Genomic DNA, 27,688 nt, shown 5'->3' on the forward strand with positions numbered 1-27,688 from the left:
TAAATGGCGCAAGTTATTCCTATTGGTTGTCCACGTTACCATGGGAATTCAGGCCCCGATTGGCTGCACCCCGTCCCGCCGGGGGTGCTTGTGATTGGGTGCCTCGTCGTGTCTCCTTGACATGGCAGTTACGGCGGGGTCACTGTATGTTTTGAGACACGCGAGAGGGACTCCCGAGTGCAAACGAGGCACGTCTCAATGACACGGCAGCCAGACAGTCTGCACGAGCCCGAAGTCCGCCGGTGAGCAACTACCGGAAACCGGGCCGAATGGACTGCAGTGTACCAGACTGACTCATAACAGCCGTTAAATACAGAGGTGCCTTAAGATACTAGTTCCTTTGACTTTGAAAGGAGGAAGTGGTGGCAGGTGCGTGTCATTGCGTATACTGTATCTTAGGTATCACAAGAGCTGATGCTCCAGGACATAGCTGGAGCCTTCCTGTCTGGCGATAGGGAGACGACAAGGAGCTTGGATTTCAGCCGGGACATTGTGATTATCCTGTATCGCACGAGGATGTTGACGGACGTTCGGAAAAAGCTCTATTAGACCAAGCAAGGAAAATATCCATTGATCACCAAGCTAGGACTCCGTTGCCCAAAACACCCAATCGAAAACTACTAACCCAATGTAATAAATGAGTAGTGACTTGCTGCTAAATGTGTCATTAAAAACTTAAATTTAGAATATTGCACATCTTCCTTATTTGATTTTATTTGAATATGCATGCAGCTTTATCCTTTCGGCAAAGTTCAACGTCAACAATTTGTAACACGGTAACGTCTTTCCATTTGGCGTGAAACTAGTGCTAACGCTCTGGTGATACTAGCTAGCAGTAAACAGCCAATCAAACCCATGTTTTAAATCACCTCCCTCCAAATGAGACTCTCCATTTTCTGCCGAATTGGACCTTCTAAACACAAATAAATAATTAATTTAAAATTTAAAAAGATAATCGCCGTCGCTGTCTAATGCTTGATGGCACATTAAATGCCATCAAAAAGCTACAGCGTCATAATGAGAGGCCCTGCCAGGAAGGGGGGGGGGCATAAAAACAATGCACGTAATCCGTATGTCACGTGGCTTCTTGGCAGGGTCAAAAAGGGGACAGAAACGGGACATTTCGTTCGGCTAATTATGCGAGGAACCACTGGGGTAGGCCCGGAGGACTCCTGCATTCTCGCTTAATATTTATATCGCTCGGAAAAATGGCACCCGAAAATGACCGAAGCCATGGTCGGAAGAAGGGGAGTGGAGGGGCGCGGTATTAAAACCCACTTCAGTAAAACTCTTCATTGCCGACAGCTGCCGTTACCTTGAGGCAGATGGTTGGACGCCGAGGTCCGGGAGGAGGGGGGGGGGGGTATTGCAGTGGAAAAGGGAGGATCGGGATGAAGGACAGGAGGAGAACAGCAACAAAGATTAATACTTTTAGTCTTCACTTAACGCAGGTTTTACAAGGCGAATTTCATTTGACCTTCTCTAAACTTTTGAATGCACGTGCAACTGATTAATGTGCGGCTGTTCTCTAACAATTACTCAATTTAATTATTACCTTAATTGTATATTTTGAAAAAGAAAAAAACTGCCTGTTTTTGAGTAGGAAGTGTAAATATGTTCCAAGAATAAGTCTTCCTCATTTCAACCCTGAAATGTTACAAAAACCTACAGGGCGGTGATGGGAGATTTTAGGAAACCTGTTTCTGCGCGCGACGTTGCAGACTCGCGCTTGCACAAGAGCGAAAATGTCAAGCGAGAAGCGAAAGGAGAAGAAATGCTCGGGAAGGAAGCCACGTGATCCTATCTGATGGCAAAATTATGCATTACAAGATTCAAAAACTTTTTTTCTGTTTTTCCTGTACGCTTGCTGTACCCCCCTCCCCCACCACACCCCCCCTCATCACCTTGGTTTCAGTGCGCAGAGTCCCTCAGGCCATCGCACCAAGACCGCAACATCAGGAAAGCCCTAAGCATCGCCCACTTCTGCACGCTGAAAGACATGCGAGAGATGATGATGAGTCAGCATATTTACCATCAAAAATGCAATACAGATGGGGCACGCTTTATGACGAAGGCTTGTTTTAAAATGCAATATTTATGTAGATTAAAAAAACAAACAAAAACGCAAATTATCTCACACAAAGGCCAAAATTTTATGTACTACACAGTCGGGGGTGATGTTCCTGAACCCCTCTTGAAAATCTGCAAGCTACCGACCATAAATCCAATTTAATATCCATCTTCGTATCACTCTTGTTAACCTTGCACATTCGTGACATATGTATATAGATAAAAATGAATTTCGTATAATAGCAATTAAAATCATGTGAGGGGCATTTATTAGTTTGGTCCATTTGGGGTCAACTATCCTCATGTTCTACAGAGTGCGCACTGTGACTTTGAATGTGTGTGGCTTTAAAAAGCAGTGGCCAACCTTTTCAGTGACATAGGCAACAGCGAACGAGAGTGTGAAGTTGGCTGGCGTTGGTTTAGGATGGTGTCTGGCTGTCACCTGGATAAACAGTCTGTTTGTTCAGTGCCTCTGGGAGTCAGTTATGGCTGTCCAGTTAGTGTACTAGTGCTAGACTGTTACGTCTCAGCCAATTATTGACAGCGGTTTTCTGATTACCAATCAGAGATCAATTTAGAACTGACAAACAATGCCTTGGACTTATGATGTGTGATGTTTTTTCACCCCCGAGTGCTGTCTGAGCTGGTGCAGCATGTCACAAATATATATATATTTATAAATTTACTTCTTGAAAGGGGAACGTTTTATCCGAGAGGAGACTCAGGGCAGCGACATGGAGACTACGGACATGAAAGGGATGATATTAGCCAATTTACACAGCTCTACATTTTCACAGCTCTCTCTCTCTCAGTTTTTGTAGCACGTTGACGTCAAAGAGTCTGCAGGGTCTTTTCCAGCTCCCGTGGGGGTCGGGGGTGAGGGCCTGAAAATTACGTCGTGTGTGCCTTCATAACCAAGACGCGCAATTAATTAGACACATGGAGAAGTCACGTTTCCCTTGAGATAATTACAAAACACAACTAACATCCGGTAAGAGCGCTGTGAGTGGCTCCTGGATAGTATCGCTCTACCAACTAATCAAGCAACGCCTTTCGTATAATTCCGCATTCTTCAGCCTTCCTCTTTTCACTTTCCTGCCTGGCGCTAAAGTTCTCATCCAGCGGAGGAATTTGCTCCGAGCTCTAAGACTGTCACATGCTCGTGCCCGACCGGCAGATCGAGTGACAGGATAAAGAGAGGGTGTAAGGGGAAGAGGGGGAACAAAATCAACATGGCAACTTTCCTCCTTGGGAGGTAGCATCAGAGCTGTAACAGACTGAGGAAATGCTGACTGTACGTAAGGGTATTCTGCAGTGTCACGAAAAACTCAAAATTAAGATGCTGGAGTATATTAGACAATAATGAAATGATTGTGAATGGACAAAAAATATATATACAATAATCATAGGGTACAGCGTCAGTGTCGTAAGTAACAAAGGTGGAAATACCCTCGTTTCCTCAAATTTTACACTTTTTGCATTTAGTCTTTGAGGGTGCGACGTTCGGGTTAGCAAATGTCCCGTTTTTTTGGGGTCACCTGAAAAATTGACTGTTTTCGAGCCCACTCAACCAACCTTGGGAGGCCTTGCCCCACCACCCCCCCTCGTTATAGCCAGGCAACAGGCTCCTTCAGAGCGAAAAGGCTTTGACACCCCGCTTGGGATAACAATGCTAATGAGCCAGCTAATCAGGTTGAGGCGGGACAAAAGGGGATGGAGGGATCATGCAGCAGAAAGTGAGCAGGTCACGGCAGGGCTAAATGCCAATAGAACCCTGACCGAGTGCCTTCTGAATTACCCACTGATGGGCCGCAATTGAATAAGAATAAAAACACCTGATCTAATTGCTCCGAGTGAGTCACGCTAAAGGTTTGCTGAAGATCCACTAATGAACGGCAATTCAGAGAAGATTGAATTTACACAGGGAACACTGCAAAGGCACCTGGTGAGGCCTGGCTGGGGGGGTCTTTTTCAGGTGGGAATGGGCATTCTCTAAGGTAGAGTCCAGATACCCTGCGAAGGAAACTCATTTCGCCTGCTTCTATCTGCCATCTTGTTCTTTCGATCGCCCGGCGAATCGAGAGGTTTGCCTCTGAGCTCACCTCCTCTTAATAGGACAGACCGACGCAGAGTTTGCTTTTAACGCGAACACTGCAACAGATCTTCTATTCAACGCTCACCCCGTGACCCAAGATAACTGAACACCTCCACAAGAGCAAGCTCACCTCCTCGACCCAGAGAGGGCACAACACCCTTTTCCGACTGAGGCCCATCGCCTTCGATTTACAGGTGTTCAATCTCCTGTTTGTTTTTTGTTGCTTTGTTTCACACACGCTGACAATAAACGCATGTTACTTCAGAAGCAGCTGTATCTGTGGTGGTTCAGTTCCCAGCTGAGCTGACCACACAGTTATCAGCATGTGTAAACACGGCGAGGGAAAAAAGGTGCAAAAGCTTGACAAACAAGTCTTTCAGCCCTAAATTTCAACTGAACTTTGTCTCCCGGGGCCTAACAAACTCAGAGGCGCATTCTTGATAACACCCCGGCACCCTGACGCGCTCACTGGATGGTATTTATAAACGCGTTGATGCCGTGCCAGCGGATTTCAACGGTCGCCTCTGATGAAGACACCGACTCGTGCCAGGTGCCGGAACATCTGTTGCTCGAATGGCAGCTGCTTCGCCGGTGACCTCAGTGACAGTCGTATCGGGAGTCAAGTTTAACGCATTCCTTTTCACGAGTGCTAATGTCGCATTCAACATCTTCCCCCAGTGCTCCTTCTTGTACAAGATCACAAACAGTTTGGAATCAAATGAATCACACCATTGTCAACGCTGGGTGTAATCAGTTAGTGACAGCACAAGAAGCTAACGTTAACAGTCGACGTCTTCACTTAGTTGTTCTCGTCAAAAACACCAACAGAGGGACGCAAAATCACCAGGAGATCTTTCGTTCCAAGTACTGGTCCTATGGATCAAAATTGGGAAGTGCATGTCAGCTTGTGACCAGTCGGCACCTCAACTGCAGAGCTCTTGTGCGCCGTTTACGCGTCGGCCGCCATTTAATGCCTGTCACAGTTTAGATGCAATGAGTCCCAGTCAAAGCCTGAGGCTGTACAGTGGAGGGGAAGGGTGGGGGGAGCAATCAGCTGACACAACTATGTCACTGACTTTATTAACCATAAAGCCGGAGACAATCCTCAAGAGTGGGGCACAATTGTAAAATATTTAGCTTGAGGTAGATGGTGTCTTTGCGCTTTAACGTGGCGAGGACAACATTTTAGGGCACGACTTTAAAACCCCCGGCATTAGCTGATTAGGACTTGACAGAGGAACATGTAATTGGACCAGACAGGGAAGGGGGGGGGGGGAGAAAAGGAAGGAAAAAAGCTAAGCACAGCAGCACTCAACCGCCCGACTCCCCCCAACCCCCCAATTTAACTCGAGTAAGTTCTACGCTGAAACAGAGTGACAAGCAGGTCAGGTAGACCTGATGACTAAGACTATTTAACCTTTTACGGGGCAAACCGATTACAATCAAATGTTTCTTTTTCCTCTTTTCTTTTTGGGGAAATAAAAGACTTTCAACAGGCGTGCTTGACTCAAATATCCGGCTACAGCAGTGATTCTCAAAAGTAGGTACGCCGGCGCCTTCTACGCAAAAGAATCACTGCTTACGTACAGATCAGTTGTATTTAACTTGGAATTTCAACATATTTGCACTATCTGTAACAACTTATTTTTTATTTCAGCACGATTCCTGATGTATATGAGCAATTTTGATGACCGTATTTTCCGGTAAGGCGCACCTAAAAGCCTTTAAATTTCTCAAAAGGCGACGGTGCGCCTTATATCTATAAAATCAATAATTAATCAATATTAATACTAATACTAATAATAACTAATAATACTAATCAATATTGAGCCTTTAGTGCAGCTCCATCTAACGGATAAATAACGTAACCCCAGCCTCTACTGTAGCGTTTATTCTATGTGCCTTATAAATGCCATGCGCCTTATATACAAAAATAGGCCATTCATTGAAGGTGCGTCTTATAATGCGGTGCACCTTATAGCACAGAAAATACGGTCAATGATTAAGTTCTCATATTCTATATCATGATCATGTCTATATACATCATTCTCATATTTAGTGTTGCATTTGATATAGTGCATGTTACAGTTCCTTACAATATTATTAAATATATACATTGAGGAGAAAAAGGAGCACTTGGGCCAGCTAGCCTTGTGGATTTTAACGTTGGTCATGATGTTGGAGAGGCAAGTACTATTTTAGGTGGTGTAGAAAATGTTGAGAAACCACTAGGCTGCGAGAATACTGTGGTGCAATGAGACGACGACAGCGAACAATCAAAATCTTCCTTTGCTCGGTTTGAGGCAGTTGGTTTTTGTTTCATCGTCGTATGTGAGGAAACTGTGAAAACCACAACTGACATTTGTAGTCATTTTATCCAAGAGGAGACTGAGGGTGGCATGAAAAGTGGAAGCTGTGGAGTGTACGAGGCTACTACAGCGCCAACGGAGTTACCCAGCTTTATTTTTGTCATTAATAGCTGTGTACTGGTGAATACCCCATTGAAGAAAAACTGACTGACCACTTACTCGGAATAGTACCTCTGGAGGAAAAGCATTAGGAAGTGACTAATTGTACACCCATTTCCCCAAATCTGGTGAGAACGGCCTATCGACGGAAATTTTACGAGAAGACTTCTGCCAAAATACACACTTTCATATAATTCAAATGTTGTACTTCTGCTCGGAAGAGCGAGTAATAAGGGCCGCGATATTATGCCTAGCAAAGAGTACATTTTTCATCAAGTCCAGAACAGGACATTAGCAGACGGCATGTTGATTTATGGATAATATTCACGTGGAGCTATAGCTCATTAGTGCAGTACGGAGAGGAAAGAGAGAGCACAGTTCAGTTTACCAGGAGACCCCCTGTAGTGGCAAGGAAGGGGGGGGGGTGGCGGCAACGACGCGGATCAGTGAAGGAACACGGCTGAGTCAGCAGAGCGCCGGTCAGTTAAATCCTGGCACCCATTTAAAAAAAAAAAAAAAAAAAAAAAAAAAAAAAACAAGCGCACCCGAAACTGAGTACTCGCATTCCGACGGCTTCATGACGATAGGGTGAGAAAAATGCCTTGCCGCGCATACCCCGGCGAGCTCGGCCCTGCCTGCCGCCGCTTCCCGTTTATTCCACCAGGTTGTTATTTTGGACGCCGCGGGGACGAGTTGCGCCGGGCCAAGTCCGGCGGGGGAGCTGGCCCAATGGGGATCTCCCCCCGCCCACTCTGTCCCCCTCTGCCCGGTGCCAAGGATTCCTCCCAGTGCCAAGCACATGCTAGCACCCAGTAGCGCAGACGCACTGAGGCGGAACTTCGGAAGTAATTCACCCCAACGACAACAATTCCAACACTACTTCCACGTCCTATTACACAGTAACTGCTACCTTATTTGGTTGTGATGGCTCATAGTTTATGATCAGCGCCCCTTTTCAGACAGCTTGTGGAACTTGAGAATTTTCTGCCTCGCCCAATTATGAAAAGCAAAACATTCATACAGAAGCTGTTGAAGGCCCCAAAATGTGCCGAGTGACACGACATGCAGACAGGAAGTTAGCCAATTAAAATCCAGGAAATGCTACACTCTACCTGACTGACACCCACGTCACTCACCAGCCTTTTAAAAGTCATACACACTCAAAATTACAGAAAGATAACATTCGAATGGATGACGACCCCAAGTGGAGAAAAATAGTCACAGCACGCTAGTGTTTAAAAATCCAATTCAGTTATGAGATAATCTGTAGAATATTTGAGCCAGAAATGCTTTAGGGGTTAACGATTACTTTGATAGTCGACTAGTCACCAATTATTTTTCGGTTTACTAATTGTATCATGTGTAAATTGCAGCTCACTCCACCAGCAAATAGATGCTCCTGTTATATATACACGCATGTATTTCTATTATGCAGTTCATTACCAGGAAAAGCTAAAAAAAAAAAAAAAAAGCTTTAAAAAGCCTAATTTTTTAAATCTTGGAATGCTTTATCTCTTTTTCCTTTCAGTGTAATGAGAAATATCGATTCGGTTTTCTAACAAATCACTTCTCGAACCGTTTTCTGGAACGGATTGTGTTCGAGAACCGAGGCATCATTGTACATGGATTGTATTTGACCGCCACGTTGTCAAAATGCCGAGATGACCAGCTAAAACATTTCTAACCAATATTCATCTGTGAACATTTCATCAAACGTAAAACTACGTGCTAAGGCTACTGAAATTGTATTTGTTAAGCGTGAGTTATTGGTAAAATGTACAGCTTTAGGCAAGTAGCTAAATGCCGTTGATGCTAATCTTAGCAGCTAACTAGCCACATTGCTTACAGAGATAACTCTTCCTCAGTGAAAAATTTCAGCCGCAACATGCCTACTTCCTTTTCAGACGCTCGTGAATCACTGTTGAGCTGCCGCTCTCAGGTTTTGCATCGCATTCCTCTTTGTATTTTTTGGTGAAATGCTCAAACTTTCGGGCTCCGTTTCAATCGCCGGCTGGCTGCAGTTCCTCCGGGTACGTCACGTACTCATGCCGATGACCACTACTGCGCATGAGCGTCACTGTCAGAAGGCAGAGAATAGCCAAACCGCGGGAGGACTGATGTAATTTTGTGACAAAAAACAAAGCTTAAAAAAAAAAAAGACGATCTGGATCGTTGCCGTAATCATGACTAGTCGAATAATCTTGGCAGCCCAAACTGGAGCCCTCATATCAAGCCCCTTTTACACTACCCATCCTGTCCCATGTAAAAGGCACCTATACAAATCGCAGGGTTGAAGTCGATCTGAAAATGTGCCCTGCGTGAAACGTACAGATTCTGAACGGGCAGACTGATACCGACCTGTGAATTTGCTGGCTTTGTAGGTCATAAAGCCCCTTTCACACTACCCGTCAAAGCCAGCTTTTACAGTCACCGTCTTTATGACAAATACCGATAGGAAGGGCAGGGGGTAGAAGTTACCCAGAGAATTGGACCGACGCCACCTTCTTACTTCAGGTTGGCATCCTGTATGAAAGGTACCAATACACAGTGGAAAATTCAAATCATGGGACAAATTTGTATCAAGCAACTTTCAAAATGTCAACAACAGCCAGTTTTTCCAGGCTCAACGACCTGTGTGAAAGCTATCAAGAGAATGCACACAAAACTTGACAATTTCCAAATTTGCCAGGTTTGAGGTGTTCATTTACCTTTGGCGGTATTGGGCGCACCAAATTCTTTTGAGGTCTTGCACGCAGCTGCGGGCACCTTCTCGGCCGCGAGCTATCACATGCGGCAATATCGTTTAGCGCGCAGGATCGATACGCACTCCGCGGAGGTTGACCTACATCGGAGCGCTCCGAATCGCCAAGATGCCGGTCTGTGCGAGGTGTCGCGTTACCGCAATCGCCCTTAATGAACAATTCAAACGCAAAAAGTGACTGTCGTTCCAACATTCAGTGAGCAAATAAAAGACAATAACAGGTATCACCGCTCTCTCAAGGACACTTTGCGAGTGCCTTCGCGGAGCTTCAATTATAATCCTTACCGGAGGGCATTTTATAAAGCTGGTTCGACATCACAGAGATGGAAAGTTTCGCGAAAATGTTATTCAAACAGGAGTGCAACATCCCATTAGCAACCCATTAAGATAAAAATGAGCTCAGCTGACAATTTATATTCCTCAATGTGTATTATACATGGGTACGTAAAGTTTGACTGAAGTCAAAATGGTAGCTAGTGGTGAACGCCCCAAAAAGGATAGAGCGATGCGTAAAAGTCAAAATATGAATTATGCTGTATATCTGGTGGAAAAGTATAAATTTGGTGTACAGTATCTACCAACCAATCACTAGACAATATTGTACCTGCCACGGTGTGAAAATGGCCACCGACTTTAAACTTTGTTGTCAAAAAATGGGATGCATCCATTCGCCAGTCTTGAGTGTTAAGCAATGCCATTCATGATTTTAAATGTAGTTTTGTGATTTTATGTTGAAAGAGAATTTTGGTCACCTCAATTTTTGGACCTGATTTCATTAACAGGTTCAGACAAATAAGAAAATACTATCATCGGCCATTTTATTCCCATTTAAATTGCGCCATTAGTAAATTCCCCAATAGATGAAATGTATCCATTCATCCATTATCTGAGCCCCTTATCCTCAGGAGGGTTGCGGAAATGATGGAGCCTAGACCGGCTATCTTCGGGAGAGAGGCGGGGTACACCCTGAACTGGTTGCCAGCAAATCGCAGGACACACAATAATAATACACATTAAAAAAAAATAACCATTCGCACTCACAATCACACCTAGGGCCAAATTAGGGTCTTCAATTAATGCCTGTTTTTGGGATGTGGTAAGAAACCGGAGTGCCGGGAGAACATGCAAAGTCCACATAAGTGGAGCTCGGATTTGAGCCCAAGACCTCAGAACTGTGAGGCAGATGCTCTCACCAGTTTTCCACCGTGGCACTTGAATAAAATGTTATCAAATAAAATAATGTACGGTCCATCCAATGATTGATAAACAGCTTAAATATTGTATGATCAACATATCCACTCAGTGCCTGTTTTAACATTTACATTAGCTTTAGCAATTAGCATGTCTCCTCTATCTCCTCCTCCTGGTGTAACCCCCCCCCCACCACCACCGCCCCGCCCCCATTATCCACATACGATTTGCCGTCCGATTCGGACATTAGGACGGGCCAGGTTCCGCACCCGGTTTGTCCTGACGATGCACATCGGCTGCATCTCGCCGCCGCTTGCAACAAAACGACACCCACTCCCAATCCCCGGCAGATGAATAAAACGACGCACGGCGGGGCTGATTCCAGGTCACTTAAAACAACACAATGACGGAACGCCTCGGAGCACAATGGGGGTAAATCGTCTCGCTCCTCCTCTTCCGTGACGGCGTCCCGTCATCCGCCGCCCGCCTCGTGCCTCCATCCCGTCGCTACTGTAAGCCTGGCCATTACCCCCACGGCTCATCCCTCACACCCACCCAGGACCTGTCGCACGGCTGTTTCCATGGCAACACCAACGCAGAGACAGCAGGGTGAGGTGCCCGAGCTGGTATGGGGGGGGGGGGGGCATCCTGTCGAGAAAACACTGCGGACCGTACACAAGGACTGACTGACGGATAAGCTAACACAATAAGCCGCATGGTGACTGCTGCTTGTTTACAGCTTCGCGTGGTACCGACGCATACTGGACTGGAGTTTACATAATTACATATGATGACAAAAAAAAAAAAAAAATCTAAAATTATTACAGTTTTTGTCACACTTATTGCTGCTCATTTTGGCGTGCATGTCTTGGCCACTTGGGGGCAGTGGAAAGGTCAAGTCATACTGACATGACACTAAACATTCCTTCCTGGATGCAGTTGCAAAAAAATCATACCGCAGTGGAATCCTAGTGGCATTCATATTGCATTCTTTGCGTGGCATAAAGAACAAAGAATATGCCCATGAGTACTTTACATTGTGCGTCTACATGTGTTGCTGCAGCGCCTGTGTTAAAATATCCATTAGTTAAAGGGTTACAACACAGTCATACAGATGCTTATCAATGCTAGCATTAGCCTTAATCTATCAGAAAAAAGGCTAAATTGTGATAATTTTAATACACACTGCAATAAACATCTTGAAGTCCCTTTTTTGGAAGTATAACTACTAATTCTATTTGATACTCACCATAGAGTGCTTTTATCTCAAGTTTACATTCGCAAGTCGGAGTGCCCTCCCCACCCCCCTGTAAAAAAAAAAAAAAAAAAAAAAAAAAAACACACACACACCCATCACTTATTTGCCAGGGTCAAAGTGAACGCTAGTATCAGGGGTCTAAGGGAGCTGGGACGGAAGACCGCAGAAGCAAATTGCAGAACGTGGAGACCTGGGTTAAAAAAAAAAAACAAAAAAAAAAAAACATTTTTAAAAAAATCTGTCCTAAGGCTGAAGAGTTGAGTTTAATATACGACAGGACTGCTGTGGAAGTTTTGGAGTCTGATCCAGAAATGACAAAAAAATGTCAGTTTGCACTGGAGAACAAGGGTCACATGATTACAATATCACTCAGGTGATGCAACAAATCCTTCTAAGCACAGGGCAAAGGACACAGATTTACATACAGCTCAAAATCAGACTTTCCTCTCCGATTGGCCGGGGGACGCTAAATATTTATCCACGCAGCCGTCCCGATTTCCTCGACGAAGAATTTACGGGTGAGACTAAAAGATGAGCGGTTTTGCTCCCAACTGGCACCTGCGGCATCTGATTTGAAGTTCAAAATATTCAAGGGAGGGGCCAACAGAGTCACAGCAATGCACCCAATCCATGTCGGTACCTAAATCGGCCACCGATCAGTACCTTGGTTACCTCCAGATTGGTCAAATTTGCAGGTCGGCTTGAGTCCACCATTCTGCAAGAGTACCTCACCTCCAGAACCAACAAATTTTGAGAGTGACTTCAACCTCCCCATTCAATTTCAACAACCCCTAAATTAATTTTCACCACCTTGATACCACCCCGAACCCAACAGAACCATGGGCTGACTTCAAGCCCCAAATCCCAAGTCCATACATTGATACTAACCCCGAAAATGACGAACGACGAGGTCTACTTCAACCCTGGCGGCACGGTGACGTAACTGGTTAAAGTCTTGGTCTCCCAGTTCTCCCCCGTGCTTGCGTGGGGTTTCCTCCCACATCCCGAAAACATGCATTCATTGGAGACTCTAGGCGGGATTGTTCGCAGGCAATCTTAGTACCCCGTCCGATGATAGCTGGGATAGGCTCCAGCACTCCTGCGACCCTTGTGAGGATAAGCAGCTCAGAAAATAGATGGACGGAAGGACTTCAATCCCAATTTCCAAACCAACTATTCTACTGTTCAAATTCCTCGACCCAACTTACATCCCCCTCCCCTCACTCCCGATTTATATGTCGTGTCTCTGTCCATCTCCCTTGACTTCCAGTAATCTGACAGAAAGCCAAGACTCCTTTACATGCCGGCAGCTGTGCGGCGTGTCATGTCAAGGGCCCGCGCCAGCGATGTGACAAGAGGCCCAGTGTGTCATCAGGTGGGCACCGGGATACCGCATAACTGGTTCGGCGGCATGCATCCCGCCTTCGTTACCGGCACTGACAACTCGCAACAAAACACAACTGCGTGAGTCTTGTGTGCGTGTCGCCTGAAACCAGTCAAACAGGAGGCCCTCAAAAGTACAGGAACACCCTGTATATTCATTTAGACTCAAGGTTTTTGTGCACTTTCTGAATAAAACATATGCCAAAAAAGACCCACCAAAGCCCTGCCGAGACAGTAAAGTAGTACAGCAATTGGTGCGGAGGAAGTACTGCATGTTGACGATCTCAGCTGAGACTAAGGCAGGGGTGTCAAACTCATTTTTGTTGCAGGCCACATTGTAGTTACGATTTCCCTAAGAGGGCCATTATGACTAAAACCATGAAAATCTTTCGCCTCATCATATTTACGAGCTAGTTTTGGAATCAGAAATCAAGGGTAATGGGTTTTCAACTATTCCTGATGTTTGTGCACACAATAATGCTTGCAATATCTCAATGTTATCATTTACAACATGACAATTTGAAGTTTCGGGACACAAAACATGGAAGTTGATACTCATAATTTGCCTTCGCGGGACGCACAAAATCATGCTGCGTCCAGATCTGGCCCCCCATGCCTTGAGTTTGACACCTGTGGACCAAGGCAACCTTGTCATGTCGGGGAGGAGCTAAGTTTAGCTAGTGTTGTCAGTGGACACACATGTGCATCTCCCAGAAACGAAATAATCTGGAAGCAATTTTTCCGGGTTTATGCTGTAAAAGGAGTTTGATATTATATGAAATAATTTTTGGCATCAGAGTTTGTGGTATATGTATAAGAAGACATTTAATACAGGCAATTATATATAGATTTGAAAAAATCTCGAGGGTGGCGTCCATTACTCGCGTCTTTCGGTACTCACAAGTGAGTCTAAGGACTGTGCATGTCCATTCGAGCACTCACAAAAAAGCCAAAACGTGACTCCGGTTTTCACAGCAAGTCTCGCACGCAATTTCCACCACTTCTGCACAAACCTTCACAGTCGCCCTCGATTAACTGCTGCCTAACTAGATAAAGCAGCGCGGTTCGGCAGGTCCACTATCCAAGCACGATTCGGCTGTGATCCCCCCCCAAGTTGTGCATTTGTGAACGGTCGTAAAACATCTAGGAGCAAAAAAAAAAAAAAAAAAAAAAAAAAAACATTTCTGATCGGGAAGCCGTGTAAGCCCGTTAGCGTGCTAACTACGTTCACAGTGACCCAACTTCGTTTTTGTACTCACTCAGCAAAGAAAACAAAAGCAAAAAAAAAAAACAAGTACATTTATCGTTTGTAGCACCGAGTGTATTAGCGACTAGTTGCTGTTATACAGACGCCGTTGACGTACATGGACATAAAACGCCTGCAAGCTCGCACTTGAATGCGTTTTAATGGAGTTCAGAAGCAGACAAGAAAGCCACTAGTGACACCAGGTCTGGCCGCGAAGCTAACGAGCTAAGCTAAAAAAAAAAGGAGACCGTGTCGGTCGTGCACCGACGACCGAGATTGACGATCGAGTGTCGGTCGTGGAGAAGAAGGAGGTGGTGGTGGTGGTGGTGGTGGAAGAGGAGGAGGCGGTGGAGGTAGAGGTGGTAGTGGGAGGAGGTGAGGGTAAGGAGGGGGGGGGGGACACTCTATGGTACCGGGACTCGTCGACGGAAAAAAAACACAATAAAATAGCCCACTTACGTGTTAATACTCAAAGTCGTCCTCTTCGGAGTTACAGTCCACACGTCACGGGCTGAGCTGACCTTCGCGGAGGCGGCGGTGGAACTACATTAGCGCTGGCTAACTGTGCCGCCATGTTACTGCTGCTAGTCCTCAAGCCAGCGCTCAGTGTTTATCTGGCTGGTAGCTAGGCTAGCTTCTCTCTCTCTCTCTCTCTCTCTCTCTCTCTCTCTCTCTCTCTTTCAGCCCCCCCCCCCTTCCCTCCTCATCCTCCCCCACACACCAAAGCCCATCACGGGGCTCCTCCGGCAAGCGACGGCGCACCAGCGACCCCCGCTTCCCTTCAAACGTACTTCGTTTGATGAACGTTTTGTTCTTTTTTTTTTTTGTGCTTTTTTTTGTTTTGTTTTGTTTTTGAACTTTGGAAGTCGTCCGTACGTTTAGCGTCGTTAACAAACGTGTGTCGAAAGTGCGTTTTGAAACCAAAACATGTTGTCACAGTTGGTGAATAATACAGTATTTGTATGTACTTGGTAAAGGAAATTGTCATAATTCACTCAACATACTTAATATCTGAATTATTAGTTTTAGGTTGTAATGATATAAATTTTACCGGTGGAAGTAATAAACCTACTTAATATATTGAATTTGCTATCAATCATTCATAGAAGAAAAACAAATCAAATGATCAACTATTGCAACACCGCCCCCAAGTGACCACATCGGGAATATGCTTCAACTTGACCTTTTATCGTGACCTCTTTAGTAATAATTTTTACCGAATTAAATTGATTAAATCAGGTCCTAGATATTTTACTACAAAATAAAAGCAACATTAATGACTGGAGTATGAGACTACTTATTTAGTGTAACATTTGTCAAAACATTTTTTAAAAATGGGTAAAATTGTGACAGTAGGAACGCGACTAAAATAAAAATAAGCTTTTACCGTTTATTAATCGACTAAGTGGTTTTTTTTTTTTTTTTTTTTGGTCTGCACATGGCCACAAAATAACTTAAAGTTACACTGCTGTCTATATCAATTTCATGCTTTACGTTTATTTTTTGTAATTTTTGAACGTTTAAAAACAATTTAAAGATTTCCTGTTGTCAAGGGAGCTAATCTACAGATGAAGCTAGATAACTTTTAAATGACATTAAATGGAAAAAAGTCATCGGATCAACAGTCAATCTGGTTTATTTGGCACAATCAAAAACAGGAAAACGGTCTACACTTTTACAACAAATCCCGCTTTTTCTTGTAAGCAATAATAGAAATGGAGCAAAACGCACAGCTTCCTCTCTGCCAGCATTGTGACCGGTTTCCTAATTTGAATGGGAGTCCTCATGCCGCACCCATTCAGAGTTCTGATTAAAAAAAAAAAAAAAAAAAAATCTCTACTTGCATGTTACACCTTTGTTGGCCTGTGACGTGGTCATTCGCTTTAATATAAAAAGGAGATTAAAAGCTATAGACTGGTCAGGACAATACACTGAAAGGAAACAGAAATAAATCATAAAAACATTTTTTTTTTGGGGGGGGGTGAGCAGTGAAGAAATGAGCGACTCAGGGGCTTCAAAAGACACAATTTTAAAAATGACACCTTGTACAAAATGGTCTTTATCGATAGGCACTTCTTTTTAAATAGCTTTTTTTTTTGTAATAGTTTATTCCATAATTAGTTGGTTCTCCCCTCCCCACCCAAAAATGGCACAGCGGAGCGGCCTTTCTGACCACGCGTAAATCCATCATACTTCCACTTCGGCGCTTCTCGAAGAGCAAGGGAAGGGGCCGGGGCGAGCGGGAAGGGATCGGAGGTCGCGTCGCTTAAGAGGACTTCTCCTTCCGGGATCTCGGCGAGTCTGCGGCGTGAGAGTTGACTCCGTTGATGCCGTTGGCTAAACACACAAAAATACGCTTTATTACTACTTAAATAGAGTGTAACACCTTTTCAAATACATTTTGGACAAATTCCCCCCACGAGGAGTGCTGGAGCCTATCTCAGCTGTCAACAGGCAGGAAGTGGGGTACACCCTGAACCGGTTGCCAGCCAATCGCAGGCCACATCGAGACAAACAGTTGCACTCACAATCACACCTAGGGGCAATTTTGAGTGTCCAATTAATGTTGCATGTTTTTGGGATGTGGGAGGAAAGCAGAGTACCGGGAGGAAACCCACGCAGCCACGGTGAGAACATGCGAACTCCACACAGGTGGGGCCGGGAACGAACCCGGGTCCTCAGAACTTTGAGGCAACCCACCGTGCAGATCCTGTTTTTCCCCTCATGAAAACATTTATAAATTTTTGTAAAGTCATTATCAAGGCAACATTGTGGTTACAATAATGGAAACATTTTACAATTGACAGTATGGAAAGAAGACATTTTTAGGCTGTGATACATGATTTTGTAGTTTTATTTGGTGGGGGGCTCATCTGGAAAGCGTTGGCGTCACAGTTCAATCCCAGCCCTCCCTGTGTGGAGTTTGCATGTTCTCCCCGTGGCTGCGTGGGTTTCCTCCGGGCACTCCGGTTTCCTCCCACATCCCAAAAACATGCAACATTAATTGAACACTCCATTTTGTAAAGTTTGTCTCTATGTGCGACGCTTGTGAGGATAAGCAACTAAAAACACGGCTGGATGGATGAATTTTGGGGGGAGATGCGGCAAGGCCAGAAATTTGCATCACCTTTATCTTTCTTTCCTTTGCTCTTGGAGGGGCCTTGTTTCTTCTTGATGGTCTGCACCGAGGTGTGCTCTCTCCAGCGGCGCAACTGGAAATTGATAAATTTCCACATCATAAAGGCCTGCGTCAGACACACGCCGGCCAGGACGCTGATCCTGGAGAGGTAGAGGCGAAAAACCGATAAAGAACACAGGTACGAAAGGCTGTTTGGTGAAGGTCGATACCGATGCCTGGTCACCTCACGAAAACAATGTTATAGTTCCCCGTGGCCAAATCGAAGCCTTGGTTGTCCGCGTTGGCCAGGCCGAAGCCCAGCGTGAGGACGGACAGGGACAGCGTGAGGAGACGCCCGAGGACAAACAGGACGGCCCACACTCTGAAACTGAAAGAAACGCACGAGGACCTTTGAAATTTCACACACGACGAGGGAACTCTAATAGTGAATTTAAAATATATATAGCAATGTTTTTTTTTTTTTTCCCCCCAGAGAGGAAAAACAAAAATCTGAAGAGGAAGGGTCAACATGTTTTTTTTTTTTTTGGGGGGGGGGGGGGGGGGGGGGGGGAGTAAACATTTCTCCTCTTACCCCAATTGTCTGTTCTCGTTGCTGAAATAGATGAGGCGGGAAACGTGGAAGAGGAGCTCCACAAAGTAGTGCAGCACCATCAGGACCAGACCCAGACGGTTTAGACTGGAAAACAAACAAACAAAAAAAAAACAACTGAAGAAATGCGAAATGAGGATGATGAAAAAACCTACTAGAACATTTTACCTTTATTTAGGGTTCATGAGGTTGAATAATTCTGAACACCACCAGATTCACAGGGGTGTGCAGACTTGTGCAACCACATTGTCATTTTTAACTCGATAGATTTTGTTTCCCCCCTAATTGAGGTGAAAATGTCCACTGTAGATGAAAAAAAAATAATAATAATCAGGCTCTCTAGTTGTCTTACTTGAGGACATAAGCACCGGCGATGTGGGCCAGATACAGGAAGATGTACACCAGCTGGCGCGGAATGTCCTCCTGGAGGCGGTAAACATGCAACAAAAGCGACAGAGAAATATTGACGATGGTGTGGCACATTTTGCGAAACAATGCGGCCTCAGGCGAGGAAGCGCGGCGGGAAGTGACATGGGGGCGGGGGGGGATCCAAACACGGGACCACAATCGCTTCATAAACTGAGCAGCCAACCTTCTACTACGTTTCCTTGGATGCACGAGAATGAAGTCAGAATGTGACAAAAAAGTGCGACTTTTTTTTTTAGTTAAAAAAAAAAGTTAGGATAAAGGATAATAAAAAAAATCCTATTTGAAAAATTCTATGCAAAAAAGCCGTGTTACAGTTAAAAAAATAAATGAAAAAAACTGCAATAAAAAATGTACTCAAGTCATGACAAAAAAAAAACACAATGGAAAATTCATGCAGCATAAGTCATGTTCCAATAAAAGTCATGCCAAGTCAAAAAAAAGTGAGAGAACAAACTAGAAATGATGAAAAATAGAATGACAGCACTCCAGCGACACTTGTGAGGATAACCGGCTGAGAAAATGGACAGAAACGGCAACGAATGAATGCCGTTTATTATTGTCATATAAACTTAAACCGGAGAGCCTAGCCGAGCCAGTGCATACATACAATCAATCTAAAAATAAGAATAAAAATTCAAATAAACATTTATTTATGATGTAGTTGTTTGTACACTTTTGACAAAAATCCAAATAAAAAGCAGAACTCTTGACAATCGTTGAATAAGATCCTGGCTGGATACTTTTATTAGGTGCACCTGCCAATTTAATGAGTCTGTCTTGAGTTCTGATTGACACGATCACTTAGCAGTACTGTTAAGTTTGTAACAATGGATCATAATCATCTTCTTACCTTTTTGTCATTTATTATCGTGCACCATTACCTTTTTTGTCTTCTGGAAGTAGAGTTCAGGGAGCGTGTGAAGCCAGTAACTCATCTGGCAGATGTAGTAGAACTTCAACTGCAGGCTGGTGGGACAAGAAAATCATTTTTTAATAGCACGCACCCCCTCCCATTTTTTTTTTTTTTTTTTTTTAAGCAAGCAAGCTACTTACGGCATGAGCATGTGGGGGTAACCTTCCCACAGAGAACCAGGATTGGAAAGGAAGTTCTCCTGTGACAAAGCAGAGTGGGGGACTCAAGCCATAATGTTACAAAACTTTATTGCTTTGGTCTGTGCACTAAAACAACGTTAAAAATAAATACTGTGATTACTCGGGGAGGCTTGAGTGAATGAAAACGAGCACTCACAGAGAAGAGGATGCTTGCGCCCCAGCCGAAGGAGAACAGGTAGAAAGCGCTGAGCTGGCCCGACTCGTTGAACTTGCTGTGTTTGGTTTTGGAGAAGTGCTTCTTCCGATTGATTTTCTGCGCGCCGACAAGACCAATTAGACAAATATGCGGCCGGGCGGCCTCTTTCACGCCGCGCGTCGGTCGCACTTACGTCCAGAACGTACTCCTGGATGATGGCGTGCATGATGATGGCCACCAGCATGTAGAAAAAGATGGTGGCCAGGTCTTTGATGCCATTGTGGAAGTGGTTGACGGCAGTCTCCTCCGGGCCTTTTTGTCCAACACAAACACGTCAATTATTCGTCCATTCGGCGTAAAAAAGCGAGACTTGCCGAGGGGAAAATGTGCCTCCAGTGATGCGTCACAAACTGTTCGCCTGAGAAGATCCTGTCGCCACTGACTGCATGCACCTCAGATACATTCTATCCTCATAATCATCCTCCTCCGCTCACTAGCAGCAAATAAAGTTTTAAAAAAAGTAATGTGATGAGAGTCCTAATACTTTCAGGGGAGAGTTTGCAATGAGAAAAAAAAAAAAAAAAAAGTAAATTTTGGTAAAGAAATGGGGGGGGGGGGGGACTTTCAGAATATTCCTAATAAAATAGTAATATTCCAAGAAATTCATTTAACACTGTACTTTTGGGGGAATTTATTTACGGGAATTTTACAAGGGTAAAGTGATCATATCGGAGACAGAAATTACAAAATTTCAACAAACATCAAAACCTCATCCAGAAAAATTCATATACATCCTAATGTTATGAGAGGAAAAAAAAAAGCAGGGAAATGTGATCCTAAAAAAAAAAAAAAAAAAAAAAAGTAAAAACCACAAAAAAAAATTGAATGTTACGGGAAAATGTTTAAGCAAAAAGTTGTAATTAACAAAAAACAACATTGCAAGAAAAATATATAAAAGTGAAGTAATGCAATAAAAAAAGTCAGGCCACCTAAAAAAAAAAAAAACTTCTATAGTTATTTTACCAGAATAATTAATTCTACACTCACAAGACGGCATAAATGTGCAAATCCTTTGAGAACAATGCCCCTCTTTGCCTGTGTTTTTAAATGCGTCGCATTTAAGTGGCATCTGTAAATAAGTTACAGTCCTGCCAGATAAGCAGTCAATGGAACCCTGATACTGCCTACGCGTTATCTTATTTCAAAAAAGAAAAAAGCTGGCGATGAAATTTAGTTTGTTAGCCTTGAACGAGCCGGACTCCCTACAAGCGACCTTGGCAAATATGGGCACGTTAAAATAGTAAGGCTTATTATTTTCATTACCGTTTGTTGAGATGGTGACGTTGTACTGCACGGTGATGAACAACACTGCAAACTTGGACGTCACCTGCAAATATGGATACAACAGAACAATTGAACATAAAAAAACATGTACATATATATAAAAACTCAACAAGCATCTGTTTCATATTTTCTTTCTGGTTTACTATGTGCATTGGAGAACCCTGATGTTAATCAACTTGTGTTGCGTTCACGTCATACGGTATTCTGCATCATCAATTACAAACACACAAGAATAAGTGTCTGCAACCTTGTAATTAACTATAATATATTTGTTTCATGCTGTTAAGGATCATTTTTTTGTTCATGTGCATAGAAAAGAAACTGTTTTAATGAGTTCCTTTTTTTACGACGGTGCTGCATTCAATAGCACGTAAGCCGCGTCGGTCAATTGAAACTTTTTTCTTTTTAAGACATGTATTAACAGATTTCCGAGCAAAATATATCAGAGGAAAAGTCAAGTTTTTCCACTAATTTTCTACTTCAGTTCGGAATGTTCTGAAAAGTGAAGGCAACAAGTTGGGGTTCGTCTTTCGACTGAATGTCGCCAGCCCTCCCTCAGAATGCCACGTAACACATCCAAGGATACGTGCAAACTAACCACAATCCGTGTTTTACCTAATCGATAGCACGCGGATCAATAAATACCGATAAATTACCACGTAAATAAAAAGAAAAATCCACCGTGTTGCGTTCAGGGAACATATGCTTCGAAGCGAAAGTGCGCGTTGATTCGAAATATTCACATAGACGAAAAGTGACAAATTTAAAAAAAAATGGACTAACTAAGCTAAATGCACTTTTTTTGTGTGAATTTAGAATTGCTAAATGGGGGAAGGCTAGTGTTTAAATTGGCCAACTTTGTCTCACAAGAGGAAGTAACGCGGCGAAGAAAAGCGAGCAAGAGAACCGTGGCAGAGTAGCTAGCTGGCGGGCAAGAGAGAACCGAGCCCACCGCGGCCGGTCGCCCCCACCCCCCCCGGATCTGCACCGATAAGTCTCCATACACATATGAGCACCGTCCATCGAACATGCGTATCGCCTTTTACCTCAAACATGAGCCCGAGGAGGAACACCATAGCAACGCAGGACACAATATCGGCATGGTTCTGGATAACGAACTCGTGGCTCATCACCGGCGGGCTCTTGGTGCTCTTTTTTCGGATACCCATATCTACGCGTCTCGGGGTTTGCTTCTTCGATTAGTCTCAAAAATCAAGTCCGGGTTGCTTTCGACGTGGAGGCACTCGGCAGTTCCCCTCCGGTATCCGAGAAGCGTCGGCCCAGACGGCGATTAAATGGCGTGTCACTCTTGCTGGAGTGGGAGGGGTCCACACCGCGGAGAGTTCAGGGCGCCGCTCCCGAGTGGAGCTTCTGCACCGCAACCCGCTGCCTTGCTCGGTCGCCCCCTGCAGCATTGGAGAGAAACTGCGTCCGCATCCCTAAGCAACTTCTCCTATAAAAAGAGTGCCAATGCGAGCAATACGTTTAATACGTTTGTTGTGCTTTTTCATTAGAGGTGACCAAAACCAAAAACCTACACTAAACAACAATAATAACAATAATTATTGTATTTATGCATTTACTTATTATGGTGAAAAGGGTTTGTCCTTCTTCACTAATCAAGTGATTTCTGCTAAAGCCACTCCCATAAACAATGCAGTCAGCACTTCGGGGACAGGTAAACCCCGGCCACGCCCTTTTGGAACCTAACCCTACCCCCCACCCTCTCCGTCATTATAAACTCTAAGGATCGCAATCCAGAAATCAAGATCCCACGCACGGTAGTTTCTTGTCTTGTCATCTGTAGAGTAGAAAGTCCAGATAACTTTTCCAATGCAGGGTTTAAAGGTAAAAGTTTGTCAGGAAAATACATACTCAAGTACAGAAACCTGAAAAATCCTACTTGGGTACAGAAGTATTTGGACTTGTTTCTTCCCACCGCTGATGACGACATTGAGTCAATGAGTCACAGGGGTGCACGTACACAGGACGCTATCTAGCAACATTGCACGACTTCAGTGTAAGGTGGAGCTTCACGTGAGTTCCCAGGAAGTGAATAAGAGAGTTTCACTTTCTGGAATCGCACCAGTGACGGAGAATGAATGGCAATGCCTCTCAACTGCTATGAACATAATTGTCTGATCCGATGCCTTTCGGGGACTGACTCCGACATGCTGCGGCCAGACATTCGGTTCACCAAACGCCGATTGCTTCTGACAGTCGTCGGGCTTCTCCTGTACCTTGTCGACATCTGGATAGACGTGGGACTGTCCCTGGAGTATCTCCTGGACCGACATTACATACGCTCGGCATTGACATTCTCCTTTGTCCTGGCCGGGCTGCTGGTGACTCAAATTTTCAGTCACGCCTGGTACGAGGACGACCTCGATGATGCTTTGATGAACCCCCGAGGGAAATCCACAATATTGGGAATGTCCAAGTGGAAACTCATGATCGTCCACCTGTGCGGCGCCGGGATTTTTACCAGGTAAGGCCGACGCCGGTGATGAAACTCCCAGAGACAGAAAACAGTATAGTTGACAGGTATCGTTGGTATGTACTTTGTTGTCCAGTATTCTGCATGTTATGTGAACTGGTAGAACCACATTGAGGTTGCATTTTTTTTTTCAGTTTCTCACAGTGAGTAAATACTTCCGAATCTATTCATAAAGTAAACCTGCTGTTAAACACAAGCACCTTCAACACCTTAAACTTCAACTTATCGGGTCCATAGCATGCATACCCATACGGGGGTACACTCAAAAATATCCATTATTCACCAAAACAGTGTAAAAGTGTGTCCTGTTATCCCGCTTTTTTAGGTACTACCACTTACTCAAATGTGGCTTCCGAGTGGTCTGGTTCTCAACTGGTTCCCTAAATGAGGATGCGAAGAAGGAAGCGCACCACCTCCTCTTTTGTCAGGCCACCGACCTGAGCATGCTCAAACTCTTCGAGGCGTTCTTGGAGAGCGCCCCCCAACTCCTGCTGCAGATCTACATAGTCCTGGGGAATGGCGAGGCCTCGGTCGTGCAGTGTAGGTTTCAGAGATGGCCACGTTTTCCGGCTTGAGCTCAAAGCTTGACATGACTTAAAATTGAGAGTTCTGACTTTTTATCTCGATCTCAATTCAACCATTTACATACTGTCTGTCCCGTCTGCTGTCTTCCAGATTTTTCTATGGTGATCTCCTTTTTGAACATCGCCTGGGCCTTGCTGGACTACCGCCGCTGTCTCCGTCGGTCGCTGCCTCGCACCCGGGAGATGCCGTCCGGCATACCCACCGTTGTTTACTTCCTCTACAAACTCTGCACCATTACTAGCCACATCCTCAGCTACAGCCTCCTTTTGGTACTCACCCCCTACTGCGTGATAGCCTTGGTGGCTATTTTGTGGCTGCTTGGGACAATGTGGTCACACCTTCTTCGCACCAACTTCTGCTCCACCAGAAGCCATGAGATGGTCTACCGCACCGTGGTTGGGTTCATCCTCACGTTCACCTTTTTTAACGTCAAAGGCCAGGACACCAGGATATCCATGACTGTGTATTATTTCCTCTACTCGCTCATTAACGTGACGTCGCCACTACTTTTGGCCTTGTTGAAGCCGGACGTTCAGACGGAAACTTTCTTCCTCGTGATCAGCGTGTTCATTTTCTCCGGTACTGTACTGGGGCTGGTCTGCCTCGTGCTGTACTACCTCCACCTGCACCCGAGGGAGAAAAGAAGCCAATCCGACGAGGTTGACGGGACGGTTACCCACGCAGAGATACAAGGCAGGATGAGCAACTTTCTGCAGCCTTGACGGACATTTAGTCAAGATAGCGGACATAGCGGACACGCTATGACAAGAACAGCATTCCTTAAACATTGGATGGCACTCTGTGGAACACAACACTCCACCAAAATGGCGGACATCTTCTTTTTCTTTCAGCTTGTCCCGTCAGGGGTCGCCACAGCGTGTCATCTTTTTCCATTTAAGCCTATCTCGTGCATCTTCCTCTCTCAGACCCACTGTCCTGATGTCCTCCCTCACAACATCCATCAACCTTCTCTTTGGTCTTCCTCTCGCTCTTTTGCCCGGTTAGCGCCATCCTCAGCACCCTTCTACACTCTCTCGCCTCTGGACATGTCCACGCTGTCAAAGTCTGCTCTCTCTAACCTTGTCTCCAAAACATCCAACTTTGGCTGACCCTCTAATGAGCTCATTTTTAATCCTATCCAACCTGTCACTCCAATCGAGAACCTCAACATCTTAATTTCTGCCACCTCCAGTTCTGCTTCCTGTTGTTTCTTCAGTGCCACCGTCTCTAATCCGTACATCATGGCCGGCCCCACCACTGTTTTATAAACTTTGCCCTTCATCCTAGCGGTGACTCCTCTGTCACATAGAACACCAGACACCTTCCGCCAACTGTTCCATCCCGCTTGGACCCGGTTCTTCACTACCAAAATGGCGGACATGCTTTCCACTAAAAATCATCCAAAGTTGAACTGAGACAACTGGATTGTTCTTTCATGCGTTGCTGAAAACGAATACAATATGGAGGCTCGAAAGAATTACATTTCATAATAATGGCTGACGTGCTTTGCTGACTACGACACGCCACAAAGATGGCGGGTAGACTCAGATTAGGATAATATTTCACAACCAAAACAGTCCATCATATCCCACAAAAATGGCCGACATACGTTATGACGACGTACAATCAATAAGAAACTGCTGTCAATATCTTATCTCATGTCATAAGGTTTACACTTTTAACCATGACAGTCGTATTTCTTATCTACACACAAGCCACGATAAACATATACATTTCAATTCTATATGTAAATTCCATATTTATTACAACGTTGCTTTCTGTACGTTTATCTTCAAGGCTTCTCTTTTTTTAAATCTCCGGAGCACACTGAAAGCTGTTACTACGCCAAGACGGATATAGTCAAGTGCAATAAAATCTGATATGAAGGATTACCTCATTGTTTTGTGTACACACGCACACTTCCAAGTATGATAATATGAGTTTTTGCATCTTAGTGGAGCAGCAAGGTTTGTAATGCAACCATTAAACACCAGGGGGCAGAACTGTCATTGTTATTTTCTTTTGAGGCTTTATGACTGCAAAGTAACTAACAAGCTCCAAGGCCAAACGAAGTAGGCGTTTTCTGGGAAAGTCATTCTACAAAATGTTTATTATTATGATTCTTTACAATCAATATAAATGTATATTTAAATAATCTTTTCAGATTGAGCAATGCTGCATCCAATTGGAGCTCTTTAGCCTAAAAATAGGCTACAAACTATATTAGGTGACTTTCTGTATGTTTTTAGTTTTTAATGCGTGTTATCATGATAAATATATTTCTCAATTTCGTGATGATTGGCGGAAGTGTTGCTGTGTGGGGCTCATTTATTTCTAACGTTCGAAAAACCATTTCTCATGCAATACATCCAAAATAGGCTGCTTTAAACCAAAATCAGCCATTGGTCCTAGAGCCTTTTTTTTTTCATGTCCAACTAATTTTGTGCTTTTGGGAGAAACCGCAGCGAGCAAATCCAAGATAGCGCCATATACGGAGAAAAAAAAAAGATGACATCATCCTTTCAAATGACAGATCCTCCCCGTCACCCTCTTACTCCTTTTTGTCTCGAATAAATGTATCCACGTAAACCTGCCAAAATTGCTTTTATCGGATGGTTTTTTTTTTTTTTTGGAACAATTCTTCCCGAGTGACTCACCTGAACAGTTAGCGCCAGTCACGTTGAAGCGTGACCCCCGAAATGGCGAGTCAGGAAAAGAAGTAACGGGTTAGGGTCATTTCTGGCACGGTAAAAGCCACTTATCTCCCGTTCTCATCTCGCCCTAATGCACCCCCAGAAGGAGTTGATCTTCGGAGGGGACGGAATGAGTAAGATGTTAAAAAAAAAGCCCTTACGCTCAAACGTTTAGCTCGGCTAACGGTTCGCTCGCAAGCTAGCTGGTGGGTAGATAGCGCCTCTGTCTTTTTCTCAGGTTGCTGCGTCTTTAAGTAGCTGGTCAACCCCTTACACCAGTCAACTTTTTTCTCCATTTTTGTTTTCCCGAAGCTGCGGCATCTTATTTCTTTACATCCTTTCTACATCCCGAATTTCAGGGGGTCTGCCGGCGTGTGCGGTCCCCCCACCACCGCCACAATTTGTAAAAGGCACAATAAACGTGGCGTGGCGGTCCGTTTTTCATTAAGGTTTCAAAGTCCATTGAAGGCATGATTAATGAAGCCCTGTAATGTTGCATGTCTTTAATTACCATAATGCAGCGGCATCTTAGACGCATTAGCGGCCCGCGCTCGGCTCCGAGAGTTCCCAGGATCCCCCCCCCCCCCCCCGTTTTGTTTCTTTGCAACGGCACCGTTAAGGTTTCTTTAATCACGCCGCGTTGCGCACTGACAAACGAGTCGGGGCAGTGACAGATTGAAGAGCGGGCTGA

The 27,688-nt window shown here is 44.5% G+C and overlaps 3 protein-coding genes across 13 annotated transcripts in view; 1 reads left to right on the forward strand and 2 right to left on the reverse strand.

Annotated features, from left to right (window-relative positions):
* ncoa2 (nuclear receptor coactivator 2) overlaps positions 1-15,128 on the reverse strand; it is a 42,668-nt gene extending 27,540 nt beyond the window's left edge. For 5 of the 10 annotated variants that reach the window (XR_009792712.1, XM_061805140.1, XM_061805139.1 and 2 more), the window contains exons 1-2: positions 14,932-15,128; positions 1,905-1,990 (exon numbers count right to left, since the gene is read on the reverse strand). The gene's annotated coding sequence lies outside the window, so the exon portion shown is untranslated. Of the gene's footprint in view, positions 1-1,904; positions 1,991-8,479; positions 8,949-14,931 lie in introns of those variants that run through there. The other 5 variants (XM_061805143.1, XM_061805141.1, XM_061805136.1 and 2 more) reach the window with 4 other exon arrangements.
* Positions 15,129-16,092: 964 nt separating this feature from the next.
* The window catches only part of tram1 (translocation associated membrane protein 1), a 28,787-nt gene continuing 17,191 nt past the window's right edge, over positions 16,093-27,688 (reverse strand). Inside the window, exons 1-11 of one of the 2 annotated variants that reach the window (XM_061805657.1) lie at positions 22,269-22,529; positions 21,202-21,265; positions 20,072-20,190; positions 19,879-19,995; positions 19,683-19,741; positions 19,511-19,595; positions 18,553-18,623; positions 18,183-18,287; positions 17,835-17,978; positions 17,600-17,751; positions 16,093-16,809 (exon numbers count right to left, since the gene is read on the reverse strand). In XM_061805657.1, coding sequence (XP_061661641.1) covers positions 16,739-16,809; positions 17,600-17,751; positions 17,835-17,978; positions 18,183-18,287; positions 18,553-18,623; positions 19,511-19,595; positions 19,683-19,741; positions 19,879-19,995; positions 20,072-20,190; positions 21,202-21,265; positions 22,269-22,391 — 1,110 coding nt within the window. In that variant the 5' untranslated portion in view covers positions 22,392-22,529 and the 3' untranslated portion in view covers positions 16,093-16,738. Of the gene's footprint in view, positions 16,810-17,599; positions 17,752-17,834; positions 17,979-18,182; positions 18,288-18,552; positions 18,624-19,510; positions 19,596-19,682; positions 19,742-19,878; positions 19,996-20,071; positions 20,191-21,201; positions 21,266-22,268; positions 22,530-27,688 lie in introns of those variants that run through there. The other variant, XM_061805658.1, reaches the window with a different exon arrangement.
* xkr9 (XK, Kell blood group complex subunit-related family, member 9) lies at positions 22,799-26,388 on the forward strand. The gene is made up of 3 exons (XM_061805659.1): positions 22,799-23,710; positions 24,045-24,259; positions 24,395-26,388. Exons 1-3 carry the CDS (start codon positions 23,325-23,327, stop codon positions 25,024-25,026), a joined length of 1,233 nt encoding a protein of 410 aa, XP_061661643.1. The 5' UTR covers positions 22,799-23,324; the 3' UTR covers positions 25,027-26,388.

This window comes from Syngnathoides biaculeatus, chromosome 19, assembly GCF_019802595.1.
Source record: "Syngnathoides biaculeatus isolate LvHL_M chromosome 19, ASM1980259v1, whole genome shotgun sequence".
Classification (NCBI taxonomy): Eukaryota; Metazoa; Chordata; class Actinopteri; order Syngnathiformes; family Syngnathidae; genus Syngnathoides; species Syngnathoides biaculeatus.

What these genes read in the sequence shown, in the direction of transcription:
- xkr9 (XM_061805659.1), top strand. Translation starts at nt 23,325, where the DNA reads ATGGCAATGCCTCTCAACTGCTATGAACATAATTGTCTGATCCGATGC. An exon ending in GGCGCCGGGATTTTTACCAG is followed by an intron (nt 23,711 to 24,044) that starts GTAAGGCCGACG and finishes CCGCTTTTTTAG; the next exon opens with GTACTACCACTTACTCAAAT. An exon ending in CGAGGCCTCGGTCGTGCAGT is followed by an intron (nt 24,260 to 24,394) that starts GTAGGTTTCAGA and finishes GCTGTCTTCCAG; the next exon opens with ATTTTTCTATGGTGATCTCC.